We start from the raw sequence: 23,398 nt of genomic DNA on the forward strand, positions 1-23,398 counted from the left end.
ACACAGGAAGGAGAAGGAGAAATGTTCCTGTATGGCCCTTGCACCTGAGAAAGTATAGTAGGTGGACCTGAAGTTCAGTGGAAAGCGCTACGCAATAAAACCTAACAACTTAGACACCAAGGCAAACCTCTCTTCCTAGTTATTGTCCTATACTACAGAGACCATAAAGTCAAACCTATATTTCCCAGACTCCCTTGCAGCTATGTGGCCTGGATGCTATCAATTAAATGAGGTTGTGTGAGATTTGGAAAGCAAAATTTTGGTAGGAAAGATTTGGAAGCTGAGAACTGAGTTTCTGCTGTTTCTGCCAGCAAGCATTATCATTGGAAGTGTCCGATTTTCCTGTGGCAACCCCCTGCCTGTGTCATTTGGCAGGAAGATTCATGACTCTATAAGAGACAACTGCTCTCTTGGTGGCCTGTTCTGCTGTGAGGTTCTGGAAATCATTCCTGAGAGCCCAAACTAAAGTCTGTTTCTTCACTTTCCCAACAAATTCTGAAAGCCATTTAATACCCTGTAATAAATCTCCCTCTGCTTAAACCAGCTAGAAGGGATTCTGTTCTCTGCAAGTGAACCTTGACTGATACAATCAGTAATTGCAAAAGAAAGTTTGGAATTCCCCAAAACCACAGTTACTATTAGCTCAAAAGGAAGAAAGCAAGAGGTATATCATCGAATTTGAGAAAAATAATTTTTTATTGAAATCATGGAGTCACTTATTCCTCATAACAGTTTCCCTAATTCTAATAAATGAAGAGCAGTACTTATGAAAAGCTACTGAGATATAAATTAGTGTACAAACAAATGCCATGTTAAGCAATCTTCAAACCACAACATTTTTGTGTAATCAACCCTCAAAAGTCCATATCACTCAACAGCTGACTTACAAAGCATTAGACACCACAAATGTTAACCTGCCAGGTAATTACATAGGTAGGTCATTTCAGGGTGCTGGAAATGTTTATCAGAAGGATTCAGTAAATTGTGAAGTGTGTTGGATTTAACTCTCCATTGTTGTGGATAAACATTAAACACCTATAAAGCCAGCACCATTAAATTCTGACATTAAGAAGTAGACTATAACAGTTAAGAAATGAATGGTAGTGTTTTAGCTGTAGGCTGTTTTATGCCAAAATAGCTTTAAACCCACTAATTTTAGATTTCATTATTTTTGTTATTAAGCTAAGGCAAACATTCCAGTACAGATTCCCAAGGGTAAAACCTGACAAGAGATAGTAAGAGTCTTTTCTGAAACAAATATTTTTCTGTTCATATTTGCAACTCTCCAGAGAAACAGACGATGCTTTGTCACCCCAACATAGTCAGACGTCACCAGCTTTATAGAGCAAAGATTTGGACCGCAGTATGCTGCAAACTTTGTAACCTTGAAAAACTCAGCTAACATATCCAAGTTTTAGTTTCCTATCTATAAAATAGCAAAATGACAATATCTACCTATTTCATAAACTTACCTTGAGGACCAATTAGAATGAAGAAAAAGTGTTCTGTGAATCCTGAAATGATAACAGTCACTATTAGCTACTCTTAAAAATATATAAACTAGGAAAAAAGCTATGTGACATTTCTAATCCCAAATATAATAGGAGGCAAAGAGGTCCAACATGAATTCAACTTAGAAAGCAACAACAAAAGATGACATATTAGGAAAAAGTTTATTACATTCTACTGGATAATTACAGTCCTGTTAAGAAGACTGGATAATCAGTTTGAGGCCAAGGCTCTACCAATGATGCCCCAAAATTATTTCAGAATCAATAGGTGAGAAATCTTCCCAGGATCCCACACCACAAGCAGGTTGCTTCAGCTGTCTGTTGGGTGAGCTGATATGGAAATGTCACACACAAGCACTTCTTCATGTTGCCCTCTGACAAATCAAAGGCTCAGCAGTGAGCATCTAATGGGCAGAGCTAGATTGTGAGCCTATAACCCAGCCACAAGGGAAAATGGGGATTGAACTCTTACTCCTACATTCAGAGAGGCAGGCTGTATATTTTTTGCTAATATAAAAAGGTTAGCAAAAGTTGACAGGAAGACTTCTGGTCTCCAGCCTAGCATGTAAAAAGCTTGGAAGAAGCCACTCCTTCCTAACAAGTATACAGAAGAAAAACTCAGGAATCAATATCTTTTCTGAGATCTTAGAGAATTAAGGTCATAAGGAAAATCACTGACCTCAAAAAAGGAGAGGCAGAATGGCAGAACCAGAAAATCACAACTTACCACAGCAGACATCCATGAGCTAAAACAAACACCTGAGGGAATCAGTGTCAGAGTAGGAAAACCTACACCATACATGCCAAATTGCTAGAGTCTCACTGTGGACAAGACCAAGATTTTAGAACTCTGCAGCCTAGACATCAGGCTTCCCTACTTTTGTGAATTTTACTTCCTGGAAGTCAGTCCAGTTCTCACTGTGAGTATTAGAGAAAACTTGCCTTGCACTTCCAGCTGGAGGAGAGGTGAAGGAGCCACTTTGAAATACACTAGCACAGTCTATTCTTTATAACAAGGCATGCCCTAAGGAAAAATGATGTATTAGTTAGTCTAACCTGCCAGAGCATTATTATCAGAACTAAAGTAACGTGAAGGAAGGGAAATATCCAACTCCAGCCATCTCTAACCATCCTCTCCCACCTAAGAAGAAAAATCCAACAAAAGACATTTGGTGAAGTGTACACTGACCAGGAACACAGGCTCTCTCTAAAAGACTAAGATCTCATCAGAGGGCTACAGGACATACCTTGCATTTTTCAAAGTCTACTTAAAATAGTTCCTTTTACCCAGTACATCATGATGTACCCAGTAGATCATCTCTAGCTTATCATGAAAAAAAAATTATAAGGCATACAAACAGCAATAAAGACAATTTGAAGAGACAGAATCATCATCAAACCAGACTCAGACAATGGCAGCTATGTTGAAATGATAAGGCCAGGAATTTAAAATTGATTAATATACTGAGAGCTCTAACAGATAAAGTAGACAGCATGCAAGGACAGATAGACAATGTAAGACACAGATGAAAATTCTAACAAAAAACCAAGGGACCTGCCTGGCCTAAGGGTTGAGTTTCAGTGCTATCAACACTATGTCCTGAGTTGGATCCCTGGCCAGAGAGCTAACCCATGTGGCACAGCAGACCTCTCCTGTGTTGCCCACTGCTTCCCTCAGCAGTGTATTTCAGTAAATCCGCCTGTTCTGCTCCTTACTCTGTCTCTGGTGTACCCTCTCCCTGCCCCTGGCCTAAATCCCAGTTCTTTTATGCAAAAATAAATAAATAAATCTTATAAAATATGCTACATCAAAAATACTGCAATGGTAAGGAAAAATGCCTTTGATGGGCTTATTAACTGATTGGACATAACTGATGAGAGTATCTCTTAGTTTGAGGATATTTTAATGAGAAGCCTCAAAAGCTAAAATGCAAAGAGGAAAAATTTGTTTAAATCAGAAAAGAATATCCAGTAACTGTGAGACAACTACAAAAGTTATAACATGCATGCAGTAAGTAGAGAAAGTAGCAGGAGGAGTATCTGAAGCAATAATGATTGAAAAATTTTCCAAATCAATGTCAGACACCAAACTACAAATCCAGAAAGATCAGAGAACACCAAGTAAGATAAACAATAATGTCTTTAAATGTCAATGGTCTAAACATATCAATTAATTAAAAGACAGAAAATGTAGAATATCTCTCTCTCTCTCTCATACACACACACACGCACACACACGCATACACACAAACACATGCCCAACTGCATACTATCTATAGGAAACCCACTTAAAATATAAAGACACAGGGCCTCCCTGGTGGCGCAGGCGGTTGAGCACTGCACTGTGAAGCTGTCCACAGCCTCTATAGCGTGCGTTTGATCCCGGCCGGCTGGCGACAATCCCACATGGCAAAGCAGACCTCTCCTGTCTCACCCGCTGCTCCCCTTAGCAGTGTATTTCATCAGTCTGCCTGGTCTGTTCCCAGCTCTGTCTCTGGTGAATCCTCTTACCCTCCCATGCATCTGGCCTGTACCCAGGTTCTTGTATAAAAACAAATAAATCTTAAAATATATATATACATAAAGACACAAAAATAAATGAATGGACAAAGATGTATCGTATACATCCTAATTAAAATAATGTAGAAATAGTGATCTTAATTTCCAGAGCTCTTTTTAAAGCAAGGAAGGTTAGCAAGGATAAAGAGGGGATAATAATAACAAAAGAGTCAATTCTCCAAGAAGATATATCAATCATCTAAAAATAGACCTGCACAAATATAGTCAACTGATCACTGTTTGACAAAGGAGCAAAGATAGTCTTTTCAACTAAAGGTGCTGAAACAACTGGGTACCCACATGCAAAAAGGGATGATTCCAAACATAGACATTACACCCTTCACAAAAATGAACTCAAAACAGATTACAGAACGTTGTGTAAAGTTCCTAAAAGATAGCATAGGAGAAAACCTAGATGCCCTTGAGTTTGGCAATGACCTTTTAGATATAATACCCAAGGTGTGCTCTATGAAAAAAATAATTGATATTCTGGGATTCTTTAAAATAGAAATGTGTTCTGGGCAAAAGATACTGACTAAAGAATGAACAGATAAGCCAAAGACTGAGATAAGTATTTGTGAAATATGTAAGTCGGTTATAAAGAACTGTTATCTAAAATATACAAGGAACTCTTAAAACACAATTAGAAAATAAACATTAAGTCCATTAAAAATGTGCAAGGACCTTAATAGATACCTCCTCCCAAAAGATAAACAGCAAATAAACTTATGAAAAAATGCTCCCCATCCAAGGTATCCGGGAAATGCAAATTAAAACAACAAGATACCATTACATAGCTATTAGAATGGTCAAAATGCTGAACACTGACAGCACCAAACTCTGGTAAGGATGTGAAGTAACAGGAACTATCATTCATTGCTGGTGGGAATACAAAATGGTACAGCTGCTTTGGAAGACAGATCAACAGTTTCTTTAAAACTAAGCTTTGGGCATCCCAGGTGGTGCAGTGGTTAAGTGCTGGCTTGCAAAGCTGTCTGCAGCCTCTGCAATGCCTGTTCCATCCCCGGCCACCTGGCGAGGGTCCCACATGGCGCGCAGACCTCTCCTGCCGCCCACTGTTCCCCTCAGCAGTGTACTTCGTCAGTCTGCCTTCTCTGCTCTGCTCTCCGCTCTGGCTCTAGTAAATTCTCTCACCCTCCGGTGCTTCTGACTGTACCCAGTGCTTGTATAAATAAATAAAATTAAAAATATATAAAAAATGAGATAATATATTAAAAAAAAAACTAAGCATGCTTTTACCATATAACCTAGCATTTATACGCCTTCGTATTTACTCAAAGGAAATGAAAACATCTATCTATATAAAAACCTGCACATGGGTGTTTACAGTGGATTTATTCATTGTCAAATTTGGAAGCAAACAAGATGTTTTTCCAGTCAGTAAATAGACTGTGTGCCATAAACTGTGATATCTAGATAGTGGAATATTATTTAGCACCAAAAAAGAGCTATAAGCCATAAGAAAACATGGAGAAACCCGAAATACTTATTACTAACTTCTGAAAGAAGTCAAACTGAAAAGACCACATACAGTATGATTCCAACTGTGTGACATTCTGAAAAAGCTAAAACTAGAGAGTCAGGAATAAAGACCAGTGGTTGCCAAGTATAAGGAGGTAGGGAAGAAGAACAGGCAGAGCACAGGGGAACTATAGCACAGTGAAAGTACTCTTCATGATATTAAATGGTGAAAACATATCATTATAAAATTGGTCCCAAACAATAGAATGCACAACTCTAAGAGTGTACTCTAAATTTACCATGGAATTTACATGATAATTATGTGTCAATGCAGTTTCAGCAACTGCAACAAATGTGCCCCTCTAGTGGGATAATAATGAAGGAGGCCAGTCACATGTGGGGCAGAGGAATAGAGGAAATCTCTATACCTTCCTCTCTATTTTTGCTGTGAGCCTAAAATTGTTCAAAAAAAAAAAAAAAAAAGTCTATTTGGGAAAAAAAACCAAAAGGATCAGGGATAGCCAGGACCAATAAAATGAACATGGTTAGGTGGAGTCACCAAGTGCTCACCAGCCTGTGAGCACAATCTTCCTTTCTTTTCAGCAAATCCTTGAAACAGGTTGAATTCTGTCCCTTTCCAGTTGAGTAAACTGCAGGTCAAACAGGCTGATCTGCTCCAAGCCCATATCTTTTCCACATGGCTATAAGGTTGTCTTGGACCTGAGTTTTTCAAACTTGACCCTGGGTTTCTCAACTTGGCCCCAGGAATGTTCTGAGTTAGATCGTTCTTTGTTGCAGAAGGCTATCTAATGCACTGTATGATGTTTAACAAACACACTTGGCCTCTAACTACTAGATGTGTTACAGGGCAACCCCGATATAAAACGGGTTGCCTGACTGTGGGTCCTCCCCGGCATGCTTAAAGGGGACTTAAACTGCAGGCACACACAAAAAGGTTAACAAAAGGTTTATTTACAAGGGAAAGGGAAATGAGGAAATAAACAATTCAGGGAGAGAGAGAGAGAGAGATAAATTCTTAAATGTGTCCTACCTGTTCTGCTGACCTGGAATCCCAAATGACCCACCGAGACCAAACCTGCCTGGCCAAGAGCACAAGCCAAGAGAGAGTAAGACCCCACTAACATGGCTGGTTATATTCATAAACAGAGAAAATGGCTGCTTAATTCCACCCCGTAGGTCCTCACAACCTCCCTTTGGGGATCATGGGATTTTTAGTTCCTGGTGTCTTTATGGAGTGAGGTGGCATCCACAAAGTCTATATGCAGTTTGCTCAGGACATCCTCTTCCCCTAACAGATGCAGTGGCATTCTCTCTCTTCCCAAATGTAACAACCAAAAATGTCTCCCAGGGGGACAAAACTCCCCTACCTCCAATTGAGAATCAAAGCTCTAGAGGATGTTATTCCATTTGCTCATTCATGCGACACATTCACCTATGGGGAGCCTACCATTTACCAGTCATGCATTAGGAGACAATGTCAAATGAACCAGAGACCCTGTCCCACCTGGGGAATGACAGACTTAGCAATGAGTGGTAGGCACAAAGTGCATGGCAATACATGCTATCACAAGGTAGAGTGGTGACCAAACTAAGACCATAATGATGCTGAAGTTGGGGGCCACTGAGGTAAAGTCTTTGAAGGTGGATCGTTTGTTACTGGCTATAGCAATAACAACAAAGAAATTTTATTGGGCCCTAATACTATGCTAGGCATGGTGCAAAAGGCTTTACATCTGATCTCATTTAAACATCAATAAAGGTATTTAAGGTAACGAGCCATTAATATCTACACTTCTCAGATGAAGAAATTGAAGGATTTAAAACACTCTTCTTAAATGATCAGTAGTAAATCAGAGCCAAATATGACCCTAACCCCAGGTTGTCTTGACAGTCATTCTTTTTTTTTTTTAAGATTTATATATTTATTTATGCATACAAGAATTGAGGTACAGGCCAGAGGTGTGGGGGTGGGGTGAGATGATTCACCAGATACAGACTGGGGAACAGAACAGGCAGACTGACTGAAATACACTGCTGAGGGGAGCAGCAGGCAAGACAGGAGAGGTCTGCTGCGCCATGTGGGTAGCTCCCTGGGGCCAGAGATCGAACTCATGCTGCAGAGGCTGCGGATAGCTTCACAGTGCTGTGCTTAACCCCTTGAGCCATCAGGAAGGCCCTGTCTTGACATTCATTCTAATAACTTCAGGAAGTGCTAGGAGTTTGGTAGGCAAAGAGATATCTTTATAAGTCATGCCACTGGACAACAGTTCAGCTGAAAGCAACTTAAATGTGTTTTTGATAGACATTCTAATACATAAATGCCCATAGTTCAGCAGAAGGCAGACCTGCCTAATGCAGAATATTATCTCCAATATTATATGCTGAACTCAGTCTCAAATTTTTTAAAACATCAAGGTTACAGCATAATTAGGAACCAGCTGCAATTGTAATTACTGCTCCCAATATAATTTATTACATATTAGCAAGTGTCAAATTACTACTGCTCCTTAAATGAATAAAAACTGATTGTGCTGTTCTGAAGACTGGGATGTATGTTCCTGATAGGGAACAAAGGAAGAGAAAAAGTATATGACATATTTATAAAGTGCTGAAAGGTTCTACTTAGAAGATCACAAGTTGCTGGAGCCCAGATAATGCCACAGGAAGTTAAAATGGCTTCTGAGAGAGAATAGCTAACTTAATAAATGCAGAGAAAGAGAAAGGAGCAAATCAAAGGACAATAGAAAAGTTGCTTCCACAAAATAACACCCTACCTGTTCAAAATTTTGCTGCACATCAACTTCATATGCCTGAAGTATAGACAAGAAGCCGGCAGGAGACAAAAGGAAAAGCGAGGAGACCTCACACATCCAGGATCCTCATCACAAATTCACTCTCCTCTGCCCTTTCACTTTAAGTCAAAATAACTGCAGATGGGCCAAATTTAATCTGAGAGAAACAGACTGATAGAGTACCAGAAACGCATGAGTTACTTAACTTAAGTGGCAAAGCTTTGTTAAAACCTGACAAACCAGAATTCATATAACACAGAAGCCATAAGGGAAAAGATGAAGAAATATGTAACATACACATATTTTAAAGAATCAAAAATAAGTATGAACTACCAAAATATCAAACAAGTAAAAAAAGGGGGGGGGGGCAACAGACAGGACAAAGGGCCAAGTTTCCTAACTCAAAAGTGCTTTTGGAACAAATGAATGTGAAAAGGCAAATAACCCAGCAGAAAATTGGGCAAAGGTCAAGGCCAGGCTTTTCTCAATTTGCTGGTGGTCAAAATGGGCAAACAGAAATGCCAAGAACCACCATAAAAAAGAGAACCTGGGCTGAAATTTTACTTCTCGAACTGAGATGGGACATGATGGAAAGAAGGTGGGGTCCTCAAATGCAGAGTCAACATGAACCTGCAATAAAAGAAGGGTGTGAAGGCTCAGAAGAACTCAAAGGCCTTGCCAGCAGGCCTGGCAGAATCAGATTAAAAGACCAGCCTTTCCTTTCCTTGCCTGGGACTAGACAAACTGGCTGGGACTGCTGGGAATGTTTCCCTATAATGCTCTCGGCCTTTCTTAGTCCACAGGGAGCACATTTCTCCAGGCATCTCCTGTTGCAACGGCCTCTCCGGAGTCATGGAGATTCATCTACCTTGGGACAGGCCCATCCCTGCCAAGGCTTGTTCTGCAACTATGATTCTCCATCGTGTACTCTTGGAAATTACCCACACACAGTTCCTCAAGTACTTGCATGTTATTATTATTTATTTTGGTGGGATATGGAGGGACTGAGAAAATGGTTTATTAGAAAAAGAGAAAAGTGTCCAACAAGCCACTCACTGAGCAGAAAATCTCCCTTTCATTTTTCCAAGGCATGCCTTATAAATGAACAATTCAACCGAGTGTCTGAATGTTATGTAATAGGTTCTTTGAGGGCCAACTGTTATCTGCAGAAGGTTCCCGTACTCAGCAGTTTAAAATCTAACAGGAAAACAAAATAGATATTTAAAAAAAGGACAATTCTCCTTCAGAATCGCCACATGATTATCTCACCTAAGGCAATTTTAAAATGATGCCACATCTGCTATGAACTGAACTATGTATCCCCAAAATTTATGTGTCAAAATCCTAACCCCCAGTACTTCAAAATGTGCTTACCTATAGAGACAGGACCTTTAAAGAGGTAATTCGAGTAAAATGAACACATTAAGGTAGACCCTAATCCATTAGTATTGGTATCCTCACAAGAAAAGGAAGCAGGACACAGAAACACAGAGGGAAGATCATGTAAAGACAGGGAGAGGGTTATCTACAAGCCAAAGAGAAAGGCTTTCAGAAGTCAACCCACCCAAGACCTTGACTTTGGACTTAGTTTGCAAGAAAAGAAATTTGTGAGAAATTAAATTTGTGAGAAAATAAATTTCTGTTGTTAAGTCCCTCAGCCTATGGTACTTTGCTATAGAAGTCATAACATATGAATCCAGTGTCATTTAGTGTACAATAAGCTGCTCCCATTGGGTCATTCTTTAATTTATTAATGTTGGATCCTGGTCCAAGCATTGCATTTGGTCATCACGTCTCTTTGGGAGTCTCCTTTAATCTAGCCTTTTCATTCATAACACTGACATTTTGGAGTCATACCAGAGGTCTTATAAAATGTCAGGGTTTGTCTGATTGTTTCTTCATGATTAGTTTCAGATTTAATGTTTTTTTGGCAAGAATTCTCCAAAGGCAATGTTGTATGCCTCCCATTGCATCACATCAGTTGGGACAATGCTAGCTTATCCTATTTCCTGATGAGGTTAAGTCGGACTATAGATTGAGGCAGAATTCTCCATTGTAAAGGTGCTTTTTTCCTCCTTATTATTAGTAAGTAATTTACAGAGAGATACTTTGAGACAATGGGAATTCCAACAATCTTTTACCAAAAGGTTTTAACATCCATTGAGAATCCTTGCCTGAGTCAATTATTACTTTGCAGGTTGCGAAAGGATTTTGTTTCCTAATTCTATCATACTTTCTATATTTAACATTCTTTGGTAAATAAGACCTTTACCTCTCCACTTCATTTCACTTTGACTCTGCTGCAGGAATAATAATAATAATCACTTATTAAGGAATCATGGATTTTTAAAAATTCAATGTCATTTTGCAATTCATCTGTTTTTATTGTGCTAAAACACACCTAAAATTTAATACTTTAACCATTTTAAATGTTCAATTCAGTCCCATTACATACATTCACAATGCTGCAAAATCATCACTACTATTCATTTCTCATCATACCAAACAGTATCTCTACACACAGTAATTGCTATCTAATTGACTTTAATAGCCATTTTTTGGTGATACCTGTGATATAACTCATTTATATGTGTGTGTACTATGTACATATACATTTATATATGTATTCAGTAGCCCCCCCACATACACACATTATCCACAGAATACATACCAAGATCACCAGCAGATGCCTGAAACTTTAAATACTACCAAATCCTATGTATACTGTTTTTCTCGTACATACTTATATGGTAAAGTTTAATTTATAAATTAGACACAGCAAAAGATTAAAAACAATAGCTAATAAAATAGAACAATTGTAATTTACTACAATAAAAATGATGTGAATGTGGTCTCTCTTTTTCAAAATATTTGAATGTGCGTAATATTTTCAGATTGTATGTAATATTTGACTATGGGGAACTGGAACCATATTAAACAAAATGACAGATAACAAGGGACTACTGTTTATATACCTATATGTATAATGTGTGTATCCACACACACTCACAAGTGTGTGTACTTAAAGACCGAAAATCACATTTAACTCAATGTACCAGAAAGAACAACTGTTAACATTAAAACTTAGCCAACTAAAATAAACCAGTATGCAAAAAGCTGATGGACAGAAAGGCAACATCCAAACCCACTGGTAAAATCAAACCTCACAGGAAATGGGTAGGACCATGTGCCGCCTGATGTGAATACTCAGTTCAAGTCCCTGTCACTTGAGAGAGGCACCCAGCACCGCCTAGGATGAATTTTAGCCAAAGACAAAAAATGAAAATAAAAAAGACCCCCTAACTTAATTAAGCCTCTAGATCTAGGTATCACTTGTCGGGAAAAATTGGAGCCAGAGGAACACTAGGGGGATGCAATCCAAAGTACGGAAATGACCAGAAAGATGACCCAGTTCTCTCATCAAATAAACTGCAAAGAAACAACAAAAGAGGAACACGACAATCTGTAAAGTAACACAATTTAAAAGACAAAGCAGGGGGCCTCCCTGGTGGCGCAAGGAGTTAAGACACAGCACTGTGAGGCTGCCGCAGCCACTGCAGCATGAGTTTGATCCCAGGACAGGGAGGTGACCCACATGGAGAGGCAGACCTCTCCTGACTCTCCTGCTGCAAGTGTATTTCAGTGTATTTCAGTCAGTCTGCCTATTCTGTTCCTCACTCTGTCTCTGGTAAGCCCTCTCACCCCCCACATCTCTGGCCTGTACCCCAGTTCTTGTATGCATAAATAGATAAATCTTTAAAAAAAATAAAACATAAAAGACAAAACAACCACATGCCTTGAGTGGACTGAAAGTTGATTAGAACAAACCAACAGTAAAAACTGCAAACTTAGGACATGCGTTTTAACATCCTTAAAGGTGCTTCTTCTGTTCTTAAAATTAAAGGGACAAAAACCAACAAAATCTGCCTACTGATATACAGGCCACTAAGCGTTCTTGTCTCTCAGGAACCCCAAGTTAAGCAAACAAATAAACAGGCGCCTTTCTTTCTTATTACACTGTTGCCAAAGCGTTAGGGCTAGGAATGTCAGCAGCAGCTGGCTGTGTTCCAGTCACAAACCACTGTGAAGGATATGAGAAGGGAATGAGTGTGAGGTAATACTGGAAAAGTCAGGTAACAGCCAAGACTAAGGAGGCCTTAGTTGGCTGAAGAGTTTAAATTTCATTCTGCAGGCAACATGAAGCCACAGTGTGGAGCAAGGTAAATTATAGAGGACAATGTTATACAGTGTTTATGTGCAAGGGCTCTCGAGTCAAAATGCCTATGTCCGCATCTTAGCTCTGCTACCTACAAGCTGTGTGACCTTGGACAAGTCACTTCACCTCTCTGTGCCTCAGGAGATTTAACCTCTCTGTAATGAGTTTCCCATTTGTATAATGCAGACAACAGCTCTTGCATGTCATAGGATTATTGTGAAAAATTAAATTACTTCATATAGTTGATGCTCGGATAAGTGCCTGGCTTTTATTAAGTGTTATAAAAGCATTAACTGCTGTTATTGCTCTTTGATAACCTTTCTGAGCCTAAAATTTCTTATCTACCAAATGAGGTTATCAACTGTTCCCTTGTTGATGATTATAAAGGCCAAATGATGAAGTTTGAATCTTCCTATTATCTGGTTATTTTAATCCTGATACATTGTGAGTTCTTGAAAATAAGCCCAAAAGCTGACTCACTTGGGGAAGCCCAGAATTTAGAATAGGAGCTGGCAAATAGATGCTATCAATAACACTTCACTATATTTACTCTAACTGTTAAGAGCTGTATTCATGAACATAGTACTTGTATTAATATGGCCATAAGAGCCAATCTTAGGAGATTCCTTTGACAGTCACTGACAGAATGAGGAGGGAAATACAGGGAAGAAACCAAAGGCAAGAACAGCTTGTAAATTTCAGCAACTTTGTAGCTAAATGTAATGAGAAGCTCCACTTTAAAAAAGGAGGCAGGACACAACTGCTCCAGTGACTTGAAAGGTACTAAAGGACCCAGCTTTATTCCTGCCCACATCTAAATTCCTGCCCATGCTGTCTCTACTGGCTACCTACAACAGCAGAACTGAACTAACTGGAAACTGAAGTAGGAAACTTCAGTGGTAAGAGAAATATGAGGAATGACCAAGAAGATAAATTTAGTTGTAGGTAAACAGAGTTTGATATATCTTTGAGATAGACAAGTTGAGATTTCCAATGAGCAACTGAAAACAAAAAGCTGGCACTGGAGAGAGTTGCCTGGGCTGCAGATTAAAGGAAGTTTTCACCTTCAGAAGGAAGAGGATACCAGGCAAGGATCTGGGGGAGCAGAAAAGAAGCCCACAAAGGAGAATAAAGGAGTGAAATGAGCACTCAGAGGCCAACCATGAGACGTCATGAAGACTGATGGAAGGTATTCCAGAAAGAAAGGGGAGGTACACTTGGTCCCATAGACCGGAAATACGAACAGCCAACAGATTTAGAAAAGAGGTCACTGGTGACCCTTAGGAGAATGTGGGGGGAAAAAAAAAAAGAACAGGTATTAAGCTCATTTTCAGGAAAATTCAGAAATTTTACCCAAATTTCAGTATAGGTAGGTAGTAAAGAAATGGAGAAAAGAATACCCCTGTATAATAATCACATATTCCCTTACATAATAATTCAGAGATGTGTTCTAAAATGATACCCTGGACCCAATGTGGAATCAAAATTAGCTTTTAGATCCTTGAAATTATACTGTATTTTATCACTATGTATTTAATTCTGCAAAAAGTTTGACTAAGTCAAAAGGTGTTACTCTTTTAGTTTAGTAAAGCAGCTACATTTAATGATGCAATAATGTGTGTTCCAGACCAATATTCTTCAAACTGTAATGTGCACACAGTCCTCCAGGGATCTAGTTTAAATGCAGATTCTGATGCAACTGGCCTGGGAAAAGGGCCAAAGATGCTGTCTTTCTAGCAAGTTTTCAAGTAAAACCAATGATGTTGGATCTTGGGCCAAAAACTTCTAATAGCAAGGCTCCAGAAAGACGACTCAGATAACGTGGCTCTGGAAGCTGCCTCACTGGCTAACTATTTTGATAACTATTTAGTGGATTTCGAGCTTTAAAAGAGGACATCATCCCCTAATATTACTTCAGTTGAAAATAAATAAAATTAAAAAATAAAATAAAGCACATTATGTTTTGCACAGGAAGATCAAATAATGGCTATGTCCCCTAGTTTTCAGTTAGGTGAGTCTCCAAAAGACATCTCTTGACATTCCTATGGCACGTCTTAATTCCCAAGTGCTTTCATTCTTTATATGTCATTGATTCATCACAGATGTCACAGATGGTCCTTGTTGTCTGTTCTAGGGTGATACCAAGCACCCCTATGGTCAATGGGTGCTCCACATTCTCACCACAAATGGAAGCAACATGCCTATTTATAGCCCAGATTCTCGTGCCTTCTAGTCCATGGTTCTTTCACTAAACCATTACTGATTTCTTTTTTAATTCTGGCACCTCTTCTATAGGAGAAAGAGTGGTGCTGGGCTGACAGCAGGAGAGTCCTCTGCAGCTCAGCCTACAACAGTGACCAGAATCAGACAGATGCAAATCACATCATGTCCAACTCAGAAAAACTGTTAAACACCTGGGGCTACAGACATGTTCAAATCAGGCTTACAATGGGGCTCAGAACACTCTACCCCAAAATATGGCACCGTGACATACTGAATACCTTAAGCTGAAGAAATATCAGGTACAGGAAGGTCACTCTGACACCTCTCGCCCCCCCCCCCACACACACACCCTTCTGCCTTGAAACAGGTCATGAAATTTCCACAGGAAAGTACTTTCCCTGTAGTGGTGGAAGGAGACATTCTTATCACCACACCCAACCAGGTGTGGGTGATCTGGGGTCAAGAAAACTTGACACAGGAACCTTGTCCAACTACCCTTATCTTCCTACTTACTTCTTGACTTTTTACACCCTCTAGCCCAAATCCCCTGTCTGGTCAATTCTGCACAAATTTACTATTTCCCTATCTAACAGATATAAAAACTTCCTGCTCTGGTTGCTTCTTTGGGTTTTTAGGCCCTTGTGAAAGCTCCCATGTACTTGTATAAAAATTCACTAAAATTTGTATACTTTTCTCCTGTTGATTTGTCTTTGTCAGGTTAATTTTCAGACCCAGTGAGGGACCCTAAGAGGGTCTAAGGAAAACCTTTGCCTCCCCCACACTTATTTTTCCAATTATCTTACAAACTGTATTGTAAACATCTTATGCAAAAGACAGCTTACCATAAATCAGTAAGTCTATCTTGAAATATCTGACTCTCATATCAAGTCAACAGTTTTCATGGATAACATGTGGAAACTGTGACTACATATGGAAATCAAGGCAAAGTTACCACGCTAATAACAATCATTAAACAGTGGTTTATTTAGGTTGAATTGCTAAGAATTTCAACATTGCCAACTCGGCTATGTTGTCAGTACCTTAAGTCAAAGGGACCCATCCGGGCCTATTTTCACTCATGCAAACTGCAGAGCAAATTTCCAAAGGAAATAGTTGAGTGCACGTACTCGATCTTTTAAACATTTTCAATCAACAAACCAGACCACCATTGTACAAAGCAGTCACTGGGAATGATTCTGACTAGCAGACCAGAGCCATCAGTTAACCAGGTCAGCATGACCCAACGCAAAGATCCGATTAAACAGGTCATGGAATAAAAAGGTTTCTTATATAGTTGTTAAATACTTTACTAATGCAATTCTATCACTGCAACAAAACTCATTCTCCTTACACCCCCCACCCCTCCCCAGCAGAACCTCTGTGCCCACACCCACTCAAAGGCATCCAAGGATAATATGGTGGGAAGGACAGGTGTTTATGAAGCAGCAGTGGCTGAGCAAGAACAGTCCGCATTCAGCAGGCCTAAACCTCATAAATAGTAAGAACAGGAGAAGGAATGATTCAACTTAAGAATCTAATAAAAGGCCACAGGACAAAAGGTGAAAGAGGTGGAAGAAGTAAGAGTTCCTCTGGCAATTTTGTAAAAGAACTCAATATTCAGGGCCTCCCCGGTGGCGCAGCGGTTGAGCGCTGGGTTGCGAAGCTGCCCGCGGCCTCTGCGGCGCCGGTTCGATCCCCGGCTGCTCCCCGGCCACCGGAGGAGGATCCCACATGGTGCGCAGACCTCTCCTGCCACCCGCTGCTCCCCTCAGCAGTGTACTTCAGCCCTTCTGCCTGCTCTGCTCCCCGCTCTGGCTCTGGTGAATTCTCTCACCCTCCCGCGCTTCTGACTGTACCCAGTGCATGTATAAACAAGACAAACAAATATAATAAATAAATAAATAAAAACATGCCTCTATAAAAAAAAAAAAAAAAAAAAAAAGAACTCAATATTCAGAAAGACCCTGAGTTTCTGAGTTTTACAATTTTACAATTTTGTAAAAGAACTCAATATTCAGAAAGACCCTGAAAAACTCTGAGTTTCTCATAATACACAATGAATGGCTTTTAAATTTCCACACACCTGCTCATCTGTCCTCCCCCTGACTCCTCACCCCAGTTCTCTATCTGCTGACCAACACTGAGAAGTCATGTGACCTAACTGGGAAACACTGACAGCACATGGGTACTGGATGAGGTCAGTAAAAACCTAACTAACTAGCAGGGAGAGGTTGCAAGACCAGGTTAGTCTTTGCAACCTTTCACTCTCAGGTATCTACGGTGGCACAGCAAACCAAGGAGACTTCAAGGCGCATGCATCAATTTGATGACAAAACCTATAATCTAGAACAATTACAAACTGTATAAACTTGATGTCTATGTCTAAGGTGATAGGAGGCAGCCGAGTTCAGTTGAAAAAGGAATCATCAAGAAAGAAAAAATCTTGTAGGAACTCCTACATGTCCTTCAACTGAACTGACATGCTAGGGATTTTCTTTTATCTCACTGCATTCCTTCTTTATCCCAAGGAGCCTCCAGTGGATCACCTGAGGCAAAGAGAATAAAAACAGACTACAGCAGTGGCTGTAAACCTCAGATGCACATTCCACTCACCTGGGGAGTTTTTAAAGACTTTGAGGCTCAAGATTTGGGCCCAAATGCAATTAAATCAGAACCTCTGGCATGAGATCCAGGCATCAGCATTTTTATACTTGTCCACATGACTATGTGCTGAGAACCCTCACTTACAACAGGGTCATGAGCAAAGGTATTTCAAGGAAATGTGATACAATTATGAATTTTCCTAGAGTCCATGTCTTCACCTGGTAAGGGGACAAGCTACTAAGATGAGGATCATCTTGTCATAGAAATCCCAAGATCCATCTAGTGCCATCAAATTAAGAAAATTCAAACATAAGTGGATCCACAAAAATTTTCCATGATCATGGCAGCACAAAGGGAAATGTTTTCTTCTTCATGCCTAGCACAAAAACTGGTCTGCTTTGTTGATATTCTGATACCACCAAATACCCAGTAGTTTTTTTCCATCACTGAGAGAAGAGGCTCAATTTGAAGAATATCTTTAACAAATTCAATCACATTTTACCCTCAATAACAAACATCTCGAGAGTGTATTATCACAGATGAGAAACATGAAAAGGAAGTGTTATAGGGCGAAGGAGATTAAGTGTATTGCCTAAGTCCTAAGCCATGAACATGGGGTGAAAATTTTTATAAAGGTATATGACTGTGATACTTGCACAACTCTGTAAAAATACTAGAAACTCTCTAAGCATACCATTGAACTGTTCACTTTAAGTGGGTAAACTGTATGGTATATGAAACACAGTTCAATGAAACTTTTAAAAGAAAAGGTATATGCAACTCCTGGTCTGTGCATCTGGTTCAAATGTCACTTAACGAATAAACTCTGCAACAAAGCCATAAACTGAGTGTTAACGCATTTTACAGATACAAATGCTGGACTGGGATGACAGGGAAATTTACAAGTCCATAACTGATGGTGAGTGAATACTCACGTGTACCTTTGCAAGTAGAGCTCTTTTTTTTAGGCCTGGGAGGGTAGGGTAAATGTTAAGAGCAGAGATTTTAAACACAGGCTAATAGGGCTCAAATCCAGGCTATTATCACTTACAGGGCAACCCAGAGAAATTATCTAACTTTTGAGGACCTCAGGTTTCTCACCTGTAAAATGGAGAGAGAAATAGAGAGCGCCTACTTCTTTGTTGTTATCACTGAGTTATTAGTTGTAAAACACTTGGAAAAGTGCCTGGCACATAAGTATAGTAGTGGTTCTTAAATGAAAGTCTGGTTTACGCTGATGCATTTTAATTTTTCCTCCTATCTCCCCACCATTCCCATATACTCTGGTTCTCCACATGTTCAACTACCAGGCAGTCCAAGGGTAGAGAGGGTAAGAATACAGACTCTGGAGCCAGACACCTGGACATGAATCCCAGCTCCTTCACTTCCTAATTATTAGTCCTTAGGCCTCTGATATCACCTCTTGGTATCTCAGAGTCTTCATCTGTAAAATAGAGATGAGAGTATGCAACTCATGGGACTGTGAGAAGGATTAAGTGAATTAATCATGAAATGCATTTAGAAAGAGCAACTAAGGATAGAGTGCTTACTAGATGTGTAAGCTGCTATTTCACTGCTTTTATTACCTGCCATTCCCTAAATGTAGCATGCGCTCTCGCCTCTCGCCACTCACACTTTTCCTATAACTGGAAGAGGTCTTTCTTCTTTCCCCAACCATTCCTTTTGAAATACAACCACCTTTGGGCCTCCCCTGGTGGCACAGCGGTTGAGTGCTGGGTTGCAAAGCTGCCCCGCATCCTCTGCAGTACCGGTTCGATCCCCGCCTACCAGCAGGACATGGCACGCAGACCAGACCTCTCCTGCCGCCTGCTGCTCCCCTCAGCAGTGTATTTCTTTGTCAGTCTGCCTGTTCTGTTCCCCGCTCTGGCTCTGGTGAGTTCTCTCGCCCTCCCGCGCTTCTGATTGTACCCAGTGCTTGTATAAATAAATAAATAAATCTTTAAAAAAAAAAAAAAGAAAAAAGAAAAGAAATACAACCTCCTTTAAGGAATTTCCTTCTCTCACATCCACAGAAATAGATACTTTACCTGAATTATTATGACACTTATTATGACCCTTATATTATGACACTAGTCCTAATGAGGGGACTCTTTAGGAACGAACCCACGATATGGTTCTGGATTTCCTGGAAGCCACAATGAAGCCCAATTCAATTTTGCATCCTCAGTTTGGTCCCATTTGGAATATTACAAAGAATTCGACATGCAGTGAAGTCAGTCGATAATTATAGCAACAGTTCATCCAAGAATACGAAGTGTACTTGTCCAACAAACCAAATTTTCTTATATGAATGCTTTAATTTGTCCCCAAATTTCTTTCTTTTAGTTCTAGGCTAATTTCATTCAAAGACCAAAGAAACTAAGAATAAAAGGTTCAAGTGATCAAGAAACTGCTAGATGTAGCTAAGTTGATCCAGAAAATACCAAGACTGTTTAAATACTCACACAATTCAGCACAGTGATGCTGGAGTTCACCTACAGTTGTGAGCCCCAGATTCTTGGCCCAGTTTCTTAGATGGTCCTTTGGGTGGGCTTCTTTTCTAGTAAGACTCCTCAAGTTTTAAAAACGGATAGCAATCCTACCGCCAGATGAAATCTTTAAGCTATGGCTCCATGTTCAACACAGCAGTATGGAATAGCTATGATCCAGGAAAAAAGCAAACATGGCTTTTAACTGGATTGCTTAGCCCTAACTAGTAGCTGAGGAAAACAACTAAACAAGGGGCATCTTTAGACTAAGGTACAGCTCATTTAAAAAAATTTTTAAAAGATTTATTTATTTATGCATATAAGAGCTGGGGTACAGGCCAGAGGTGTGTGTGGAGTGGGGAAGGGTTGACAGGATTCACCAGAGACAGAGTGGGGAACAGAACAGGCAGATTGACTGAAATACACTGCTAAGGGGAGCAGCAGGCAAGTCAGGAGAGGTCTGCTGTGCCATGTGGGTAGTTCCCTGGCTGGGGATCGAACTCATGCTGCAGTGGCTGTAGACAGCTTCATAGGTTGTGTCTCAACCTCTTGCGCCACCAGGGAGGCCCTCATTTAAAAATCTTAAGACTACACTTACTGCACTGCCCTTGACCTATAACAAGGGACATTAAGAAATGGTGTTATGATGGCAGTTTGCTCACATCTCAAAGGACATGGAGAAACTGTCCTCAGCAGTACAAGGAGATTTCTCCCCAAGTAAATGACACCCTTGGTCATCTCTCCACTTTGGTTCCTAGATAATGCAGTCACCTCTAGCAAGTACATCCTTATTTCCTGCTAACTTTAGTCCTGCCTTCATAATCTTACTTTTCCTTTATCCTGTTTTTCTCATCTACTCTGACTTGATTTTTGCTATGTCCTGTGGTACTGTATATATCTCTTCAGGATTTCTGATGGATCAGGTGATATACATACTTGCCTGAAAAGACATGAGTTTAAATGAATAAACCAAAACATGAGTTCCCAAAGAGTAAAAATGAAATGTTTCATTTTCTCTGACTCTCACTACTTGGCGAAAATTAAACTGTCCTAATTGATATGTGACACTTTAATAAAAATACAACCAAAAAACTAAATCTGCTTCCATGTCACTTATTTTACTTCACACTAGTTAATCAGTATTATCTTATACTCCAATTATATGCATATTCATCAATTTAAGTTCCACAATTACTTTATCTCCAAATTAAGTAAAATTATTTAATTCTCCAGCAGATATGAAAATGACAGTCAAGTATGGGTATCAGCTCCCACCCACTCTCTTGGAAGAAGTCACCTAGAGGGAATGAATTCATAACAAAGCTTATACTTCCTCAATATGCAAATTTAACATGAAGAAAAGGTCAAGGGTGATAGGGTTTGAAAGGGTTAATGTATCAACAGAATCTACCTACATGTTCTCTCTCTCTCTCTCACACACACACACACACACACACACACACACACACACACATGCCAGAGCACACTCTTGACATGGAACTCAAGAGTAATTACAGAAAAGAAAGGCTACTTAGGCCACATAGTCTTAGAACATTAAGAAGCTTGCGGATTTGGGGAGCTGGAGAACTTAAGTCATAGAACAGCATTTAAATATATTTGTCTGCTTACAATTTCCATTGCAAATGTGATTAGTTTGCGTGAATAAATAGGAATATGATGTGTTGGCCATGTTTTCCTCTTGAGGGTTATCACAGAGTTTTGATTAAGGACAAATGTCTGAAATGTTGGGTATATTTAAGTTCACTGCACTTAAAATGAGCTAAGAAGTTGTATAGGCTTGATTAAAGGGTTGCCTTCGTGAACTTAAAATTAAAAGCAATAAATTCCAGTGATTCAAGTGATTGGGACTTGAATGTATGTATTCTGCCAGAAAAGTTGAAGTGGAGTCCAAAGAGGCTGAAATGGTGTCCAGGTTTCCAGAATCGGTGAAAGAGGAAAGGTCAGGTTGTCAGAGCTGCCTTTCCTCTGGGTTAGTGAATGAGTCACATTACACAGAATTCCTTTTAAGTAGAACTTCACAGGAGTTACAGGCTCCCAGGACAATCTATTTTGTCATTTCTAAAAACGAAGCCTCTCAAACGCTCAGAGGCCGGTATGTAAGTGTTGTCAGATGGGGAGATGGGGAAGGAGGATGAGGGGGAGGGACAGAAGGTGGGGTTCCTCTGTAGTTTGCAAGCACTCAGGCGGGCTAACTCTCCCTAGCCTTTCCAAAACGGAAGTCAAGGTGACTTCCCCACCCGCGGGAGGGCGGAGTCTTTGAAACCTAATAGGCTCAGGCTTCAGCCAGGGCTGTGTTCCCTAGAAGCAGGCCGAGTAAACAACCCGGGTCAAGAGCAAAAAGTGCGTTGGGGTGGCTGCAAGGGCCGGCCCACCCCGAGCCCTCCTCCGCCCGGCGCGCTGGGCCCCAGTCCCGCCAGCTCCTCCTCGCCGGCCTTGGCTCGGTCCCCGGGTGCCGTGGCGGCACCGGCTCCTTCCCGGGCCAAGTGGGAGGATCCAGCCGGCAAAGTTTCTGCTACAAGGTCTGGCCTCGGTCCCCGCAGGGGCCGCAAGTACCTCCCGGGAGAGCAGGTCGCCTCCCTCCCGCGGCTGCAAGGTGGATCTGCTGCCCGCCCGCCCCCTGTGCTGCTGGCTCCCGGGTGCCCCGGCCGGGCACGTGAGAGCCGAGTCTCCAGCCGAGGGCCGGGTCCCGCCGGGGCGCTGCCCGGGGCGGCGGGCACTTACCTTGGCGGCCGCCATGCTTCGCCCCGGGTGCGGGCGGCTGCGGGGCCGCTGCAACTCGCTCGCTCTGCGGGCCCGCGCGGCTCACTTCCCGTCCCGGCGGCGGCTGGGGCGGCGATACAGCCCGGCAGCGTGCGCGCCCGGCCTGCCTCCCCACGCCCTCCCGCCGGCGCGGGTCATGCGGGCGCCGCCAGCCCATTGGCTGGGCCGGGGCTGGGCCGCCCGGGCGCGCGTGATCCGACCGGCCTCTGCCCGGAGGCCCAGGCGGGCCCAGGTCCGGGGGCGGTGGACAGCGAGGCGGCCTGTGACCCCGGCTGCGCTGTCCAGCAGCGGCGACCTCTGGGGCGAGGGCCGCGGGGTGGTGGCGGGAGACAAGATGGTATCCTGGGCGCAGGTGGCCTCGCCTGGGAAGCCTCCAGCTTCTGCTGGACCCTGAGGCTATTCCTGGGCCCTCGAGACCCACGGGAGGGCACACAGCCTGGCTAAATTGAGAAGTCCACTCGTTGGCACATGTTTAGCCAGGTTTTCCTTGTTGGCTCCTTATCAAAGGACTTCCACTGCATGGTGCAGAAAGCCTTTGATGCAAAAACATTGATCAGATAGCAAAGTAATGTCACTGACACGCCTACCTATTATAGGTCAAATCTAGTCAATGTTCAGTACCAAACAGAAGTGTAGAGTGTAGGACCTACCCGTGTTTGTGGGGCTACTTGATTTCAGTCTTGCCTATTAGGAAGGTAGAAGTCTAAAGATCCCCCATTC

The 23,398-nt window shown here is 41.3% G+C and overlaps 1 protein-coding gene across 6 annotated transcripts in view; it reads right to left on the reverse strand.

Moving 5' to 3' along the window:
• SLC25A13 (solute carrier family 25 member 13) overlaps positions 1-22,787 on the reverse strand; it is a 170,434-nt gene extending 147,647 nt beyond the window's left edge. For 2 of the 6 annotated variants that reach the window (XM_054692374.1, XM_054692373.1), the window contains exon 1: positions 8,348-8,481. In XM_054692374.1, the coding sequence (XP_054548349.1) occupies positions 8,348-8,443 (96 nt within the window). In that variant the 5' untranslated portion in view covers positions 8,444-8,481. Of the gene's footprint in view, positions 1-8,347; positions 8,484-22,639 lie in introns of those variants that run through there. The other 4 variants (XM_037508135.1, XM_054692375.1, XM_054692372.1 and 1 more) reach the window with 4 other exon arrangements.
• Positions 22,788-23,398: the final 611 nt, after the last annotated feature.

Source organism: Talpa occidentalis, unplaced genomic scaffold (genome assembly GCF_014898055.3).
Source record: "Talpa occidentalis isolate TD23 unplaced genomic scaffold, MPIMG_talOcc4v2.1, whole genome shotgun sequence".
Lineage (NCBI taxonomy): Eukaryota > Metazoa > Chordata > Mammalia > Eulipotyphla > Talpidae > Talpa > Talpa occidentalis.